The sequence below is a fragment of the Doryrhamphus excisus genome, chromosome 12 (assembly GCF_030265055.1).
Source record: "Doryrhamphus excisus isolate RoL2022-K1 chromosome 12, RoL_Dexc_1.0, whole genome shotgun sequence".
Taxonomy (NCBI): Eukaryota; Metazoa; Chordata; class Actinopteri; order Syngnathiformes; family Syngnathidae; genus Doryrhamphus; species Doryrhamphus excisus.
The window spans coordinates 14,935,595-14,952,389 of NC_080477.1; the positions used below are offsets into that span (position 1 = coordinate 14,935,595).

Here is a 16,795-nt window from a genome sequence, read left to right on the forward strand (position 1 = left end):
GCTGGGCTGCTGTCAAAATTCCTCAAACTGACTTAATCCAGTATTTGCACTTAAAAGACCATTCAGGGCTGAAATACGAGCTTATGATGCATAATGTCGTTTCTATATCTTCAAAGTGTCTCCAGCAGACCTTTCATCTCAACAACTCAACTTATTTACGGACATTCTAAAAACATATTTAAAATTTTCTCTTTGGTGTCCCGATGAATGAAATCTTACACTTGACTGCTGTCTATTTAGGCGCACGGAATGAGCTCATCCTTCCATTTAACTTCGACTAGTTTGTAAAATTAATCTATCCAAATAATAGAATGTACAAGACCATTTAGAGAAATGTCTTTTCAATTATCGCTATGACAGTCAGGTTTGACTTCTTATTTACCTCTCATTGGCTGGCAAATTCCTAATTTAGCCACCGTGAACTTTTGTAACTCGTTAAAAATTCCACAGTGGAACCTTGGTTAGCGTATTTTCATTTTTCAAATGTAAAAAAAAAAAAAAGTAAATATTTTTCCTTGGTTTGCATACATTTCCCAGTTTGGGTTTGCATACATTTCCGAGTTAATGTACGATACGGCGTGCATCTTGTCATGTCAAGCAAAAGTATAATTGTTTTTGTGTTGTGTGTTTATATTTTTGGGTGTCCGGAACAAACGAATTGTATTTGCGTTATTTGACATAACAGAACTCCTGTAACAAATGAATGACTAACCGAGGTTCCACTGTATTGCCAACATAAAAAAATTAGGTTAACAATGGAACCTAATACAGAAAAGCAAATGGAAGATTTTAATGTTGTTGTTTTTTTTTTTTTTAGTTTATTTTAATTTAATGGCCCATTAAATTGTCAAATTGTTTAGCATGGGGTTCTCTTATTTATTGAACCATTTAGAATTACTCTCAGACTTAATTAATTCAGTATGCTGTGAAAGGAAAAAAATGCACTTCCACACTCCCTGGAGCAAAAATAAATACAGTGACCAGCCAGGATTGAACAGTATTTGACAACAGGCATAAAGAGATTATGGGGCTGCTGCCATCACCATTAGCATCCAACACAGCAGGATTAAAAGTGGCAAGTGTTTTTTTTTTTTTTGACCGCATCATTAACTATTAGTTTTGGCTATCTTGGGTATTAAGGACTGTGGCACATACATACTCCCCTTCTTTTAGGCCATCTTTTATTTTTATATTTGTCATTTTTAAGACAGCTCTGTGATTGGCTGGCCCAAAGTCAGCTGGCATAGGCTCCAGCATACCCTCCTAGTGAAAATACATTTGTTTGCATTGACACATGGTCACATGGTTACGTATGGCCAACAACAAAATGTGTATCATTGCGTATACCTAGATAGATTGTTGATTTTTATTGTTGGGCCCTTTGGAAGTCAACCTTGTGGTGCCTAATGACCGGTGCTGATGCTCACCCTTCACATTTGTTTTCTTGTCTTCCGTTACCAGGATGGATTTCAATACTTTAACAGACTAGGTGGTCATTTAGTTAATCTCAAATGAAACACTGCCACGTGGAATAAGTTCAATTAGGTTGTGCATAAAAGTTTTATGCCTTTTCTCTATTAGCTCTCGTTCAGTCATTGTGTGCTCTGTAATTCACGCAAATCTTACAACCCACTGGCTTCAAGTAGCTGTAAAAACGACTTGCATGGGGAACATTAAAATTTCACATCCACCAAATTGCACCATCGTTATATACAGTATAGCCGCTTCCTGTATATATGCAATAAGAAAGATGCTCAAAAATGACTTTGCAATGGAAATTGCCATCCTGAATTTATAGCTTTATTGGAATGTTGCAAACCTTCACAGAGTAGTTTTGGCACAATCATAACACACCAAAAATGACAATGAAATATGCTTTACTTCCTTAGCAGAGGCATCGGAGATCAAACTTTCTGACAGATGGGAAGGAGCGAGGCAGCGTGGGAGTGGAAACTGTCGTGTGAAATTGTCCGATACGTGTTGCAGGTAAGTGCTTTTGAGCTGCTCTTCAGTTCGACGAACAGATGAAGAGAGTCATGTGTGAAGTGTAGTTTGTTGATTTTCTCTCTCTAGCTCAATGCCTCTTACCTGCTCTGTCATCTATTTCCCCTTCACTGTCTTATGCTCACAGGTCCATCAACCCAAAGACTAAAGTCATTTTCCCCACAGATATCAGATCTAGAAAGTCATATCAAATTAAAAAACTGCACTTTTAGGGAGAAATTGGCCAATATTCCACAATCCTTGTGTGAAACATGACCACATATTTATTTCCTTTCTGTGCATTCTAATTAGATAAAATGAGTTTTTATGAGCAAGCTAACAATGCACGTCATTGCGACTTACCTATTTTGACTACAAAAACCTCTAACAATGTTTTACTGTTTGACATACAGTACATACATGCTGTGATCACACATTAACAAGTACATTGACAATAACATGTAATACTTAATACAGTATTACCTAATACAGTATATTGCCGTTTTTTGATGATTTAAAAACATTACCGAAACAACTTTCCGAGGCGCATTGATTTAGCCCAGGAGCTTACACTACTTCCTTCAACAAAAATTGAGATCTAGGTATCCACTCTACCGTCCGATACTTCAGAGTGACGCCGAGACTTGCGGCTAGTGAGGCCTTGTGTTAGTTCACCAGATAAACATAGTTTTTCATGTTAGCTGCTACAATAACAATATCACTGTAGCTTGGTTAATACACAAGTCAGCTATGTACATGGAGAACTGTTTTTTTTTAGTTCTTTTAGGTTTTTTTGTTAGGGCTTTAGTGTCAAAATAGGAACATCCCATGACGTCTGTTGTTAGCTGGCTCATATTGACTCTTCAAAATATTTTTTTCTCTTGGTAGAACACCCAGAAAAGGAATATAAATAGGTATGTGTTCATGTTTTGCACAAGGATTGTTATAATTGGCAAAATTCCTTTAAGCACAGGAGTTATCACAAAGACTAAAACTATCTAGAGCACATTTAAAAACTTTATTTTAATTATGCAATTGTGTGTAAAATTAGAATCGCTCCAGCTCCACAATAATCATATACTTTTTGCATTGAGGTAACTATAGAGATTACATAACAAAATTGGTCACTTTAATTTTCAACCTTTAATTGTCTCTCACATTTGTAAAGTGCCTCTTTATACTTCTTCATTCAGTATCCATACATAATATGATAAATAGTGAGCTTGGGTATTATTCATTAACACACCCAAACATGTACATTTACTCCCATGTGTGTTTGCATATTGGACCGTCCTTTAATGTTGGCTTGAGGCCATTATAGGGGGTCTGTTAGATTATGATTCATATGCACTCCATTCTCTAGACGACAAAAACTCATTATCTTCAGCCTCTGCTTCTACGTAATGATTATAAATTCTTTAAAGACTGCACATTCTTTGCCATGCAGCAAGAATATTACCACTGGGAGAGCTACAGTGTTCAAATACTGGTTCAGGACAAAAACATTGACTTTGGCCTCTGTTTTACAGTGTTTTAATGATGCTTTTTTCTTTCCCCGTGGCTTCTATGCACCATGTTGGGGTAACCTGTCAGAACCTTCGACCCAATGTGTGAAGCATTTTTTTTACACAGTTTGGTCTCCATTACAGCAATGCTGCTATTTGTTTTAATGAACATTGGTCCCAGAGTGAGAAATTAAATTCCTCATTTTGGTCCAGGGTTGAACAAAGCTTGAAGCATCCCTGGACAACGTATTTAACAGTTGTTATCATGGTTCTTTGGCGCCACATAATTGTTGCTGATCGCAAAGCATGTTCTCTTCTGTGCAGTTGTAATTTAGCACAATGGCTACTTTGGGGAATGATTTTAAACACATGTGCAGGACACAATGGAGATCACCCTAATTTCACTTAAATATCAAACGGAAATCCTCACAGACCAATGTTCCGTGAGCTATGGGCCGCGCGTTTTACAAGTCATAAGGTTAACTGACTTTTTGCAGCTTTGCTGTGCTCAGTTAGTTTTAAACATTAGTGTAATATATATTTAAGAGACATCCTGAGCCACTTTTCTGCAAGTCTCTTGTCCATTCTTCTGTAATAAATGTACTATGTAGCCTAAGGGAAACATGCAAACCGAGTCATGGCACAAGGGTATATGTGTGCTTGTGTGATGTGGATTCTTCTCCAGGCATCACATCATTGATAAATATCTAAGCCGTACAGGCACATGCACACACACTCACACACATGCTAATACTAATGATAATTGCAGCAGCACATGCTTGACCGAGCATGTAAATGGTTAGATTTATTGATGAGAGTTTTATGATGAAGGTGAAAGCCAAGGAACAGTTTGGGTATGAGCTCGGCCTTCCGTAAAATCTAAAAGATGCATCACATAACCTGAGTACTGTCGGGCAACAGTCAACCATCCAACAATATGATCTTATCTAACATTAAAATACTATATGGATAACTGTTTTGAATTTTGAAAATATGGTTTTCAAACATATAATGTATTAATTAATAAATCATGCTGTTTTGTGTTTGAATATGGCCTAAAAAAATTCCAACAATTCCAACACCATACTTCACTTTACAAAACTTCATTCTCCACAACTCGAACGAGGTACGTTTACGGACACTCAGAACATCACAACATCTTTTTTTTTTTAATATATGTATATGTGCTTATCAAAAGACAAAGAAAAACAGTAAGTGGATATTCTTATCATTCACCTCAGCAGTCTCAATGGCACTCAATTTGTTGCATTTCATCATGTTCAAAAAGCCCAGAAAATATACTCCAAACATGTGAATTTTACTCCAAATGATGTGCTGTTATTACATGCAAATGTCCTATCATCCTATCAGTCCTGTCATTTATCTTTCTGTTTGCAGAATACAGTAACATTTACAGTAAAAGAGACATAAATCATTTGTCAAAATTGTGATTAATCAGGATAATTTGGCAATTGTGATTAACCTGATTAAAAACTAAAATCTTTTGACAGACCTATTTCGAACATGATACAAAAAGGTTACTATTTACTAAGGGAGTACCGTGTCTTTTTAAAAAACTGTATTCACAGACGTAGCCCACTCAAGCTAGAGGTTTTAAGCGCTGTTGGAGAAATGCACTCTCTCTGTACTCTTGCTCAGCTATTTTTTGTGTTTCCTTTTACTTTGCATTTGCTGTTTTACTAGTCTGTCAAGGCTCCCATTGTGTCGTTATCACAAACTACATCCAGCTCATTTTCACAGAAAAAAAGCCTTAAAAACCCCACTCTGCACCACCTGCACAGCACCAAATGGCAAAACAGACTTATTTATGGACAAGCTGGTGAACATTGTGAAGCAGTCTGAGGTCTGATATTTCCCCCAGGAGGTAATAGAGACCATAAATGCAGCTTAGGGAAAGGTAATATTGGACTTTCTTTCACTGGCTTTAAAGGGAAACAGCTCCATTACGAAGGGTGATGTTGCAATTGCTGTGCGTGTAAATAGGTTACCATTTGTGATCACTTTTGAAAAAACAAGAATATAGATCCATAGATTACTCACATCCTGATGGGCATGATGGCAAATTATATTTTATATTACAGTATAGTATATACTGTAGAGTATATATAGTAGAGTATAGTAGAGTATATATTTAGCCTTGCATAATGTATAATTTTAAAATATTCTTATGTATCATAGAAATATTAGACTAACCAATATTTGCAATATTGCAATCTATTTTTTTCTTCACCGGATTGTAATCAGAAGTGAGAGCATGTGTATGTGTTTGTTTACTTACAGACTGCATTTTTGTGGCTGGAGTCTTTACTAGGCATCATCTTCACGCCTCTGGACTTCAACTCTATCGCTTTCTTCACTGCAAAAAAAAGAAGAAAGAATAAAGATTATTATTAATATTATAAATCAAACTTTGTGAAGCACTCCTCCACTGCTGAGCCAATCCGAATCCAAACTGCAACATATAAGGTGGTGTTATTTTGGCCTTTGCAAGTGTTCATAAGATGCAGTAGAGTTCTGCCGCAAACTACAACCACAATAATAAACATATCAGCAAACTTCTCGGACAGTATCTGATAATACCGAATCAACATGACTATTGTTGTAAAAAACACATCTTTAGGTAATGCAGGTGTTCTGAATGATGCCAGTATGATTGTGCTTGTGTATTCCAGCAGCAGGAAAAGGAAATTAGGACATACAAAAGGTTGATAAGTTTAAAGGACAAGTCAGGGCAAGCAAGGAGGAAAATAAAAGGACAAAAAGGAAAGGAAATGAGCATCATTGGAAGACATTTCATTTATATTATTTTTTGTGTAACCGTTTTGCAGAGAATAACACACAAGTCTTCAGTGCAACCAGGCTGCATTCCAATCAGAAATAATTTATTACTCATATGGACATTCACAAAAACATTGGTGGTCACAATGAAAACAGAAAAAAGTAGTGTTTCGTACTGTATTACGAGTTCAAAATAACATTCTGAACTATTCGGATATGGTCTAATGTGCCAATTATCTCTATCCACGCTCTTAATAAGAGGATATGTCATCTTTGTCAAGCAAACCCAATGTGGTCATTTAAGGCTTCTGTCCCTAGAAAACCTCCAATTATATAAACCCGAACATGTGCTGGGATGCTTCCTGGTCATCGGGTATTCCATGTGTGAATAAAAAGAGCCAGCTCCCATTTACTTCTGGCGTTATCCTATTTGGATTGGGAAAAGGAAATGTCAAAGCATGGTGCAAATACAGAGCACATCCCTGGCAGGTGTGGAGTAGACACAGTGTGGCCACATTCTGAACATCCAGCCAGCCAGTCAAAGGTCATTTGACGTTTGTGTGCCAACTTCAATAAGCTGGGAAAAGCAAAGACTACAACTACTGTCCTCAAGTCAGTAAAATAGACTAAAGTTGATCCTGATTTAGTTTTTATGAAATTCATAAGACAGCAGTTGACACATTTGAAGTCTCTGCATGCGCTTTAAAATGCTGGTTGCACTGCTCAGCTGTTTGTGTGAAGCTCATGCTTTTTACACTTGATGTTTACGTACTGTTGTTTACAATTGACGCAACAATATTATTAATGCACTTTGTTACTTAGCATTTACAACATTGGTTCTGTTGCTACTGTGTTGCACAATACCTTTGTTAATAAATACACATTTGTAGGATCTGTCCACACCAGAACATTCCTGTTTTTTGTGTGTTTTTTTTTTTTTGGCGGGTTGAAACACACCCACACAGTATCAGATCAGTAAATAGTCAAGTCCACTTGGGAGCGGATTACTGTGGGAAAACAATGTAATACATAAGACACGCTTACATGTAGCGCTGTAAACAGACACACAGACAAAACCACGGGACACACTAAAATAATAGAAAGAAAGAATGCATGTGCACAAGGGTGGTCGCCTTCCGCTTGTCTAGGCTTTACGACAAAGTGAAATTACTTCTGCGAGTCACTTTGACAGAGAAAAAAAAAAACATGAGGAGAATGTTGACTGGGAGTCATATTAGTCAAAATATCCAAAAATGATATTGGTTATCAGCAGCGGTACACAACCGCCATGTCCATTATGGTAGTCCCCATTGAGTTACATGGATACATTTGATTTGCCTTTAGCCTATGCATATCTTCACTTTAAACGAGTTTATCTTTCAAACCGAGAGCCTCATTGATTTTGAATGATCTTAGAGACAAGGAAACAGACAGAAAAAATTGCATGTCCCTTGACCCTTTTCTACTGAACCTTTTCTATTAGAATTCTCCAGAGATCAATCGATAATAGTCTGGGGATCACTGTCCTATATCAAGTAAGACCCTGATTGATTTTGTTGAAGACAAATGTACATCGTTCTTGTCTTTTTAATTAATGGTGTGTTTTGTTTTTTCCATTCTTAGTGACTGCTAATGTGTGATCATTTTGGAGGAACACATATTTTGTCTTGGCTGATACAGTTGAACTTCCAGATCAAATACATAAATGAGTTGTAGTGTGTTTGACGTACCTTGGTACTGAGCACTGAATCCTTTCCTTCGATGGTTGCTGTCTGAGGTAAAGTGTATCCTTAGCCAGTTTTTACTTGATATAACTGGGGAGGGCAGGGTTGTACCAGTTAGCCTGAAAGTGAACAAAAAAATGACAGATAATTTGATAATGAACTTGAGATTTGGTTAAACAATTGAAGTGTACATCATCAAGCTGGATGAGCACTTCTCTTTCTCTTTCAAGACAGATTCAGCCTGAAGGCATCGTTTACAAACAGAGACGCATGTCCAACACAGAGAAGAGTGTTATTTTGAAAGAGCTGGACCTCAAACAGGATAAATGTTCTAAATTGAGCAGTTAAACGGTTAGATTCATGCGTGATCCTGAGTCACATAATTACCAGCATTGATCAAAAGCACCAGGTCCACCTGTAAAATTGAATAACAATGTAACAATACATGTATTCAGAGCCTTTTTTTTTCATTGCTGCGCCTCAGATTTGGTACAGCTGCATACGGATATCGGACATTTTTAAGTGAGGTGCAAGAAGTGTGGGCATTGCATTGCATTGTACCGCCACAAGCCTGTGGAGTATGCCTAAAAAAGCCAAGGCATTCAGTATAGGCAGTATATTGACCCAGGTTGGATTAGTTTTAGCATATTTAATGCACAAAATATATTCCCACATGCTTAAATTTCTCTGCATGCTGGATATTTATATTTTTCTTGAGAATTGTATTCAATGGAGAATTACCTGCCAGCAGACTGCAGGTACAGTATGATTCAGTACAGTTATACATCACTGTAACTTTAATAAATGCTATATAACTATTGAAATAGTATTGACGTAATACAATGTCAGTCAAACGTAATCCTTCGATGCTTCATTGACATGCTTCCACAGTTGGAAAAGAATAGGAATAGCAAAGTAGTAAAGATAGTAAAAGTAGTACAAAATAATCAAAGTTCCCATTCTTCTAAAGCATCACCACTGTTGGTTGCCGGTGGTAAGTCTTACATCAGCTTCAGCTAGTGTAACATTTCCTTACCAAAGGCAACCCAGGCGGTCGTGAGGAAGAAAAAGAAAGAAAGAGAATACAGAGAAAAAGGAGAATGAAATGAGTCAAAAAATGAAAACTGATGTACTGACTGCATGCTACCTGAAATTCAATGTTCTACCACCTGCCTTATAAGAGTCACTGTAAGTGCCCTTTAATAATACTATAGATAGATAGAAGAGAGACACAGATAAAGAACAGGTCAGAAATAAAGTAGGTGAGGTCGTTTGAAAATATTAAAAGAACTTTATTGAGCGCTTATCGCGGGAGATGCATAGTTGAGGAGGTTATCAGCTCCAAAACAACAGAAATGAAAGCGACAGCTGAAGAAATCTGGGATAGAAAGTATGAAAATACTGAGACCAAAGCACAGAGCTGCCACTGTGGATGCCTGAAGGCAGCAGGAATCTAGTACACAACGACTCCAGCAATGTTATCTCCCGAGTCAATAAGCAGGCTTTATCAGTTTGATATGAGACTTATTTTTTAGAATCTTTGTGCAAGCTTTTCTAGTAAAGACTAACTAAATAGCAGTTTTGGTAATGGCCTAATTGTCATGGTCATATAATAAGTGCTCAACACGGGAAGGTAGAGTATTTTTCACACTGCACATCTAGAATGGAAAAGAGGTCGACAATAGACATCTTTCTGTTTGGACCAAGTGCAGCCCGCAACATGTTTTTTTATTGGCCCGTGGCACATTGTAGATGAAAAATTAACCAAAATATCCATCAAAAGTGGAGGAAAATAGGGCAAAAACTTTTTAAAGGGGAACTGCACTTTTTTGGGAATTTTGCCCATCATTCACAATCCTTATGTGAAGCATAAACACATATTTCCTTCTCTTTTCTGCGCATTCTTGCGCAAGAAATCAAGTTAATATGAGCTAGCTAACAATGTCTGTCATGGGAAATATCTATTTTGGCGCTATAGTCCTTAAAAAAATGTGAACAGTTTTCCATTTACATAACTGACTTGTATATTGACCAAGCTATAGCCGTATTATTATCATAACAGCTAACATGAAAAAACTATATTTATCTGGCGGACTAACATGACGCCTCATCTCAGCGTCATTCACAGACGGAAGAGCTTTCAATCTCGCTACAAAGATTCAAGAAGATGCTGGTTTGCCGTCAGCATTTTTTACGTGAGGACTGGAGCACAGTCTTGTGCTGGAAGACACAGCCATCCCAAGGGGAGCGGACATCGTAAGTGTTGTCGCTGTATCTATGTTGCTGTGGTTGATGGAACTAGCATAATTATGTGTACCAATGCGCCGAGAAAAGAAGTTACACTGTTTGGTCACAAAATCTCGACTGCGCCAACCTGAAAATGTGGACACCTCCCCCTGGTGCGCCACCATGGCCATCTTGGCGCAGCCCAGTCTACCAGATTACCAAATTGGTTACACACAGGGGTCCTCCACCCTGCACCACGTTGCGCTGCGCAAATGTGTCATATATTCACATCATTGCATGCATTATATGTAATATACAATATACTAATCTACATTTAGATGTAAGAAATGTTTATTAGTTCAGTTAAGTGTGACAATCAAAACAAAATATTGTTGGAATACTATTGAATTGTATTGTTTAAAAATGTCATCAGCGGGTCAGATATTAGGGATTTCTATATATTATAATGTTCTGGACCTCTGCACTTTTTGGGACTTTAACTTGTAATTGTGAACCGCTGCTGTAGAAAAAGAACAGCTATGCAGTGTTATATTTATACCTTTATAAAAATAGATATTTGTTTCATCTGCTGCTTTGTGTTGATAGAACAAAAGCATCCAACGTTGTCGAGTGCGTGTTGTTGAAAAACAGCCATCCACCAACACGACTATGACTAGTGCATGGAAAGAGGAAGGTGCTGCACGTGACTCAGTCATAAGTGTTTGATGTGTAAATCATTTGTTGTCGTACACCTGCTGAGATGCATCCTCATTGCTCAGTGCCACGGTTTGTGCACCAGAAAATTCCTTCAAATTATATTATGAATTTGGAAAACAACCAGCTGGCTCGCTGCAGGCCTCCACTGTGAGCTTATTTATGTCAGTGTGATATAGTGGAAAATGAAAAGTGATGGAGGATTCTACATGAACATTATGCGTCATAAGACATGTGATGTGTTTAAACAAACTAGCCTTTCCAAGGCCGCCTGATTAAGGCTCAAATTACAAAATTATACCGTGTTTCTTAATCCCTACCTAAAATTATCCTGCAAAGCACACTGATATGTCAGGATTTTCATATAGCAGCTCCTCAGTCACTCGAAAAAAAAAATAAAAAAAGCAACCTTTAATGATGTTGCAATGATGAGCCAAAAGTGTCAGGTATAATGAGTGGAGTGCAAATAGCACAGAAGTGGAGTTACCATGTTAAAAACAGCAACTCTATAAACAAGACAAAGTAAGTAAAGACAGGAAGTGGGGGGATAGACATGCTGCATCTGCTCCATTATTCATTCAGACTGACCAGCTGCCTGAGACTGGAATGAGGGGTAGACAAGAGGTCAGCAAGATGGAGGAGGAGGACTGAGAAGAAGATGCAAATGAGAGGTGACCAGAGATGGATCCTGGAGGAGAGCAGTGGAGTGGAGGAAAGCTGGATAATGATGTGCAGGTAAAACAGGTTTCGGGCAAAACAACAACAATTGCCTTGGGCCCAATATTTTAAGAAGAGGTGTAGGTAGATGAGCAGGGAGAACATGAGGCAAGAAGGTGAACGCTGGGGAGTGGAAATCCACTTAAATCAACAGTAGAGAGAGAAAGTGAGAGGTTAACCTCAGGAGTGAGGTTACAATAGCTGTGAAGTGCAAATGGCCTGGAAATAACAAATACCTGCTTATAGAAAATGGAGACAAATAAGTGAGAAAAAATGGAGGATGGGTGGGAGGTGATGTGGGAGGAGACAACAGAAGGAGCATACAGAACAAGGTACAGTATTTCCATACCTATTGCTACATTAATCTCAGAGATTAGCTTCAATGGTGATCTGCTAATTAGAGAAGTATATTACTAGCCTGTAGGTACTGTTGTTTTGGACACTGGCCGTCATGCTGGCTGCATCAGCTTACTGGAAGCACTGTCTCTTTAAGTGTATTTAAGGCACTCATTGTAAGTCCCTGTGGACCGGAGCTTCTTGCTGAGTGACAAGCTGTACAGACAAAAACATATTCCTTGGGTGCAAGTCAGAAAGGTGGGTGAGAAGAGACAGCTGCTAATACTGATATACCTTGCGTGGAACATAGTGTGCCAACAAGCTTGTCTAAAAAGTGTCCAAAAGCTAAGAAATTCTAGGAAAGGGACACTGCAGAAAAGGGAACACATTTGAAAATGAGAACACATTCAATGGGCAATATGTGTCATGCTTAGGCATGCTTCACTGGTCTGTGTGAGGATTGGATGATTGCAAGCACTATGTCCCCAGCATGGTTGTGAAGTGGGCTTAAGCGGTACACATTCTCATGCACAATCACAGGCATAAATGGTCAACCCGGAAGCCTTGTATAACCAATACAATCATCCACCTCACCAATTCAACTATGTCTTCTCCATCTGTCTCTCTCACACCAACTAACCTCATGTCCTCCTTCGCTACATCCATAAACTACGTCTTCCTCTACGCCTCCTACCTGGCAGCTCTAAACGCAGCATTCTTCTACCAATATATTCACTATCTCTACTGTGGACATGTCAGAACCATCTCAGTCTGGCCTCTCTGACTTTATCTCCAAGGCCTCTAACATGTAATGTCCCTCTGATGTACTCGTCCCTGATCCTATCCATCCTGGTCACTCCCAATGAGAACCTCAGCATCCTCATATTTGCTACCTCCAGTTCTGCTTCCTGTCTTTTCCTCAGTGGCACTGTCTCTAGACCAAACAACATAGCTGGTCTCACCAGTTTTGTATACCTTTCCTTTCATTTAAGATGAAACACTTCTATCACACATCACACCTGACACGTTTCTCCACGCGTTCCATCCTGCTTGCACATGCTTCTTCACCTCCTTTTCACATTAGCCAATGTTCTGAACTGTTGACCCCAAGTACTTAAAGTTCCTCACCCTCTGCATGGCGCCATAGCGTATATGACATTAATGCGCCTCATTCGGCCATGGTGGGCGGCTTCTCCCGCCGTGTGCTCATGCACGTTTCTCTCAGGTCATGACAGCCAAAGGTGCCGTTTATACATGCAATGTAAATGTACTGTATAATCAATCCAACCCCATCTATTAATGATAATCACCACTTTCCACAGTAGAAATAAACAGAAAGACACACAATAAGCCACAAAGTCAGGAAATGTGCAGTAATGCAGTGTTGTATGTACAGTTGCTGATACATGTATAAGTGCAAAACAATATGGCTGACGTTCTAGTTTGGATAGATGTGAAAATATAGACTGAACTTATTAATGTAGTTTTTTGTTTTACAATGGTTGTATCAGACCAGTTCGGACATCTCAGGTTTCAGCCTTGAAAGTACGTTTCCTACTGGGGAGTGCACTATTGTCAAGGTGCTTTAATAAGCGTCTCGCTCTTGGCTCAACCTAACAAATGTGTATTTTATCCACTTTAAGTCACATACAGATATTTGTTTCTAATTTTCTCCTCTTGTATTTTGGACCGCGATAGAATGCCCGTGCTCTCGTTTCTGTGAGACTATCAGGTCTCACAGCAATCAAGTTGGTTGAAATGGGGAAGTGGCTGCTGATGGGGTTGTGCATGACTTTCAGCTGTTTGTTATTAACAAGGAGGGACAATCTGCAACGGGTATTAGTTTGGTATTTCTTCTGTTTGCAGATGATGTGGTATTGTTGCTTCATTACCCTGCAATCTGTGTGTGATGTAAGAATGAGAATGCTCACATCCAGCCTCATAATTGACTTGAGTTTTAATTGAGAATGGCAATCTTGCAGCAAAAACTGTGTTCACATAATAAGTTGTTTTATGCAGACTTGGAATTAATGTATATTCTGTTTTGAATAAAAGCCTACCATAGGAAATATGTTGAGGATAATACCTGCATACTATGTTGTATATATTGTCTAGGGGGTCACATACTATATTATGAACAATAGTTTCAACATCTGTAGTAGAAAATTAATGTATTAAATGGGAAATTTAACTTTTTAATTCATGCAGAAGTATAGAAGGGACCAAAATAGATGTGAATGAGAGATTCCATCAGGTCTTTCAAATCATAAACTGCTGTTATGTAAAAACTATTATACTGCATTATATGGAAATATACAGAGTCTTTACAGAGCCCTGCTGTAACGGACAGCAGGGAAGAAAATATGATTAATTGGTCTGTGTTTCACTCCTTTGATGTAATGGCCTTTAGCCCAGTAAGAAGCCATTCAGTGGAATAAAGTGGCAATGCAAAGGCTTGGAAGAAGAGGAGATGAAAATGGCGGTGAAAGAGAAGAAAAAGAGGGGGGCAGGAGGAAATGCCGGAGGAATGTTGAGTTTGATACCATGCATTCATGTGAATAGGATGTTATTATTTCAGCCAAGATCACAGTTTTCAACTAATTGTGAATCACATGAATCCAAATAAAAACATTTTAGTTTAGTTTAACCTGACATTAAAGGTCCAATACCTCCTTGTCTCCAAATTAAAAATTTTTTCAAACAAAATATCCTATTTTACATGACTCCATTTATGTTAAAAGTCTGGTTCCATACAGGCTAAACTAATAATGAATTTCTCTTAGGATTGCTATGCTCAGAGGAAAAAAAATGTTTTGGGGTCAAAATAATGCTTTAAGGGGAGGTGGGGCAAAAAACAGGGAATGATAGGATATGGTATAGGGCATATTGTTCTGACAAACATGTTCCAGTTGAGCCAAAAAACAAAAAACACTGGTCCCATTACAATTACTTCTGTGTACACGCCTGCATGTGTGTGTATGCAACAGCGTGTCCATGTGTGGCAGGCAGTCAACTTGACATTGAACCTGCCAGCTAGCAGACAGAAACATGAAACAGGAAATTGCTTTTGGGACAACCAATCAGAAAAAGGCTCCTGATAAACAGGAACAACCTGTCAAAGAGGTACTGTCAGGTGTCAATCATTCTCACAATGACCTGCCCACATCCTTCAGAGAGGGAGTCAGTCATGTCTTAATCCCATGCCTGGAGAAAAGCACTTACATGGTACCATGGAATCATGCATGGCAGAAGTTTATTACACAGCATTGTATATGAGACTGTAAACAATAACATATTGTTTTTTGTTAAAGGGCAACTATTATGCTCATTTTTCCACCCTTTATATTGTGTTGTGGACGCCGATTGAGCAGCTACACACAATAACTTACTCGGAAAAAGTTCTAGATCTTCCAGGATCTTCACCTATTCCAGCTGCATTTCCTTGGATTTGTGCTTCCCACCAAAACGGTCTGTTTTAATATATTCAACCCACTCAACACACCATTTTATAAGGACATGGACTTATTATTCAGTTATTGAGAAGAATGCTACACTATGTGTATGTGAGTGTATATGTGTGGCCACGTAACACTGGACCAGCTCTACACCGTTGCAAGGTGAATGGCAGGTGCATGGTAGTGTGGCCAATCTGTCCACTTGTGTTTTGTGGACTCGGAAAAGGTATCGGACCATGTCCCATGTCGGAGTATGGGGTTGGTAGCATGCTACGATGTGACATTTGGTCCTTGAGCGGAAGCCTGGTGTTTCACCTTGCCAGCAATAAGCAGTAAGTAACCTGTTCATAGTGAACGTTGGCCCCTGCCAAGCTGCCCTTTTCTCATCGGTTGTGTTCATCTGCAGTAATGCAATCGCTGTCATGGGCAGTTGCATGATGAAGAGAGAGCTGCACCAGAAGGTAAATCTTTCGATTTACCGGTTGAATCTACGCTCCTATCCTTTGGTCCATGTCACTGAATGGGCCTCCCGAAGCATCCCGCTTCTGCGCTGCAGAGGACAGGGCGATAGCGATCTTTGAATGCTATGCTGTCTCAGATAAGCCATACGTGTGTGTGCATGCATATGTGTGTGTGTTGTCAGTGCCTCCGGAAAAAGAGCAACAGCTCAAACTGTCAGCAGGCCACTTAAGACCTGACACTGACATGCAGACATACACATAAATGGTATCATGAGAGCATCACACTTGATGTATGGCTGGCGACAGGACTAAATATGCAATTATTCGCCGATCCTTTCGTTGCCATGTAGCACCATCCTCTTGAGCCTCCTTCACGCCATTCATTTCTCTGTCCACCAATCAATTCCAATCTCTCCACACACAGTCATGAAATACTTCTTTCTGTTTTCAACGACAATGTCTCTGGAGACTTAACACTGTGAGAAAAATAAATGTAAGATTCCAATATAGTTACAGTTACACAGCATGTTATGGCCCGCCTCTGCCATATGGACGCAAACACCTGGCCTCATGAATATTGATGTATATTTACTGAATGAGATCAAATGCCATGTCACCTTAAGCAACTGGGAGGACGTTGCTGAAAAATGAACATAAGCCTCAGATGAATGATTGCATTGCAAAGGAATACAGTGTTGACATTATAAATAAAAGTTGAAGATTTATAAACTGATTTAATCAATGTTCTCATGAAAGCAATTTATTTTTTATCAGTGGAACACAAAGTAATTTGTCTTACTGAAAGAAGGCGAGGAAAATGTGATGTCACACAAGGCTAATGAGGTCCCTTGGGAATGGTGGAATTTCTGCATGTC

At 38.8% G+C, this 16,795-nt stretch overlaps 1 protein-coding gene across 10 annotated transcripts in view; it reads right to left on the bottom strand.

Moving 5' to 3' along the window:
* Positions 1-16,795, bottom strand: part of LOC131139316 (CUB and sushi domain-containing protein 1-like) — a 361,438-nt gene that overhangs the window by 147,896 nt on the left and 196,747 nt on the right. For all 10 annotated transcript variants that reach the window (XM_058088813.1, XM_058088812.1, XM_058088816.1 and 7 more), the window contains 2 exons: positions 8,018-8,130; positions 5,788-5,865 (listed from right to left, as the gene is read on the bottom strand). In XM_058088813.1, coding sequence (XP_057944796.1) covers positions 5,788-5,865; positions 8,018-8,130 — 191 coding nt within the window. The remainder of the gene's footprint in view (positions 1-5,787; positions 5,866-8,017; positions 8,131-16,795) is intronic.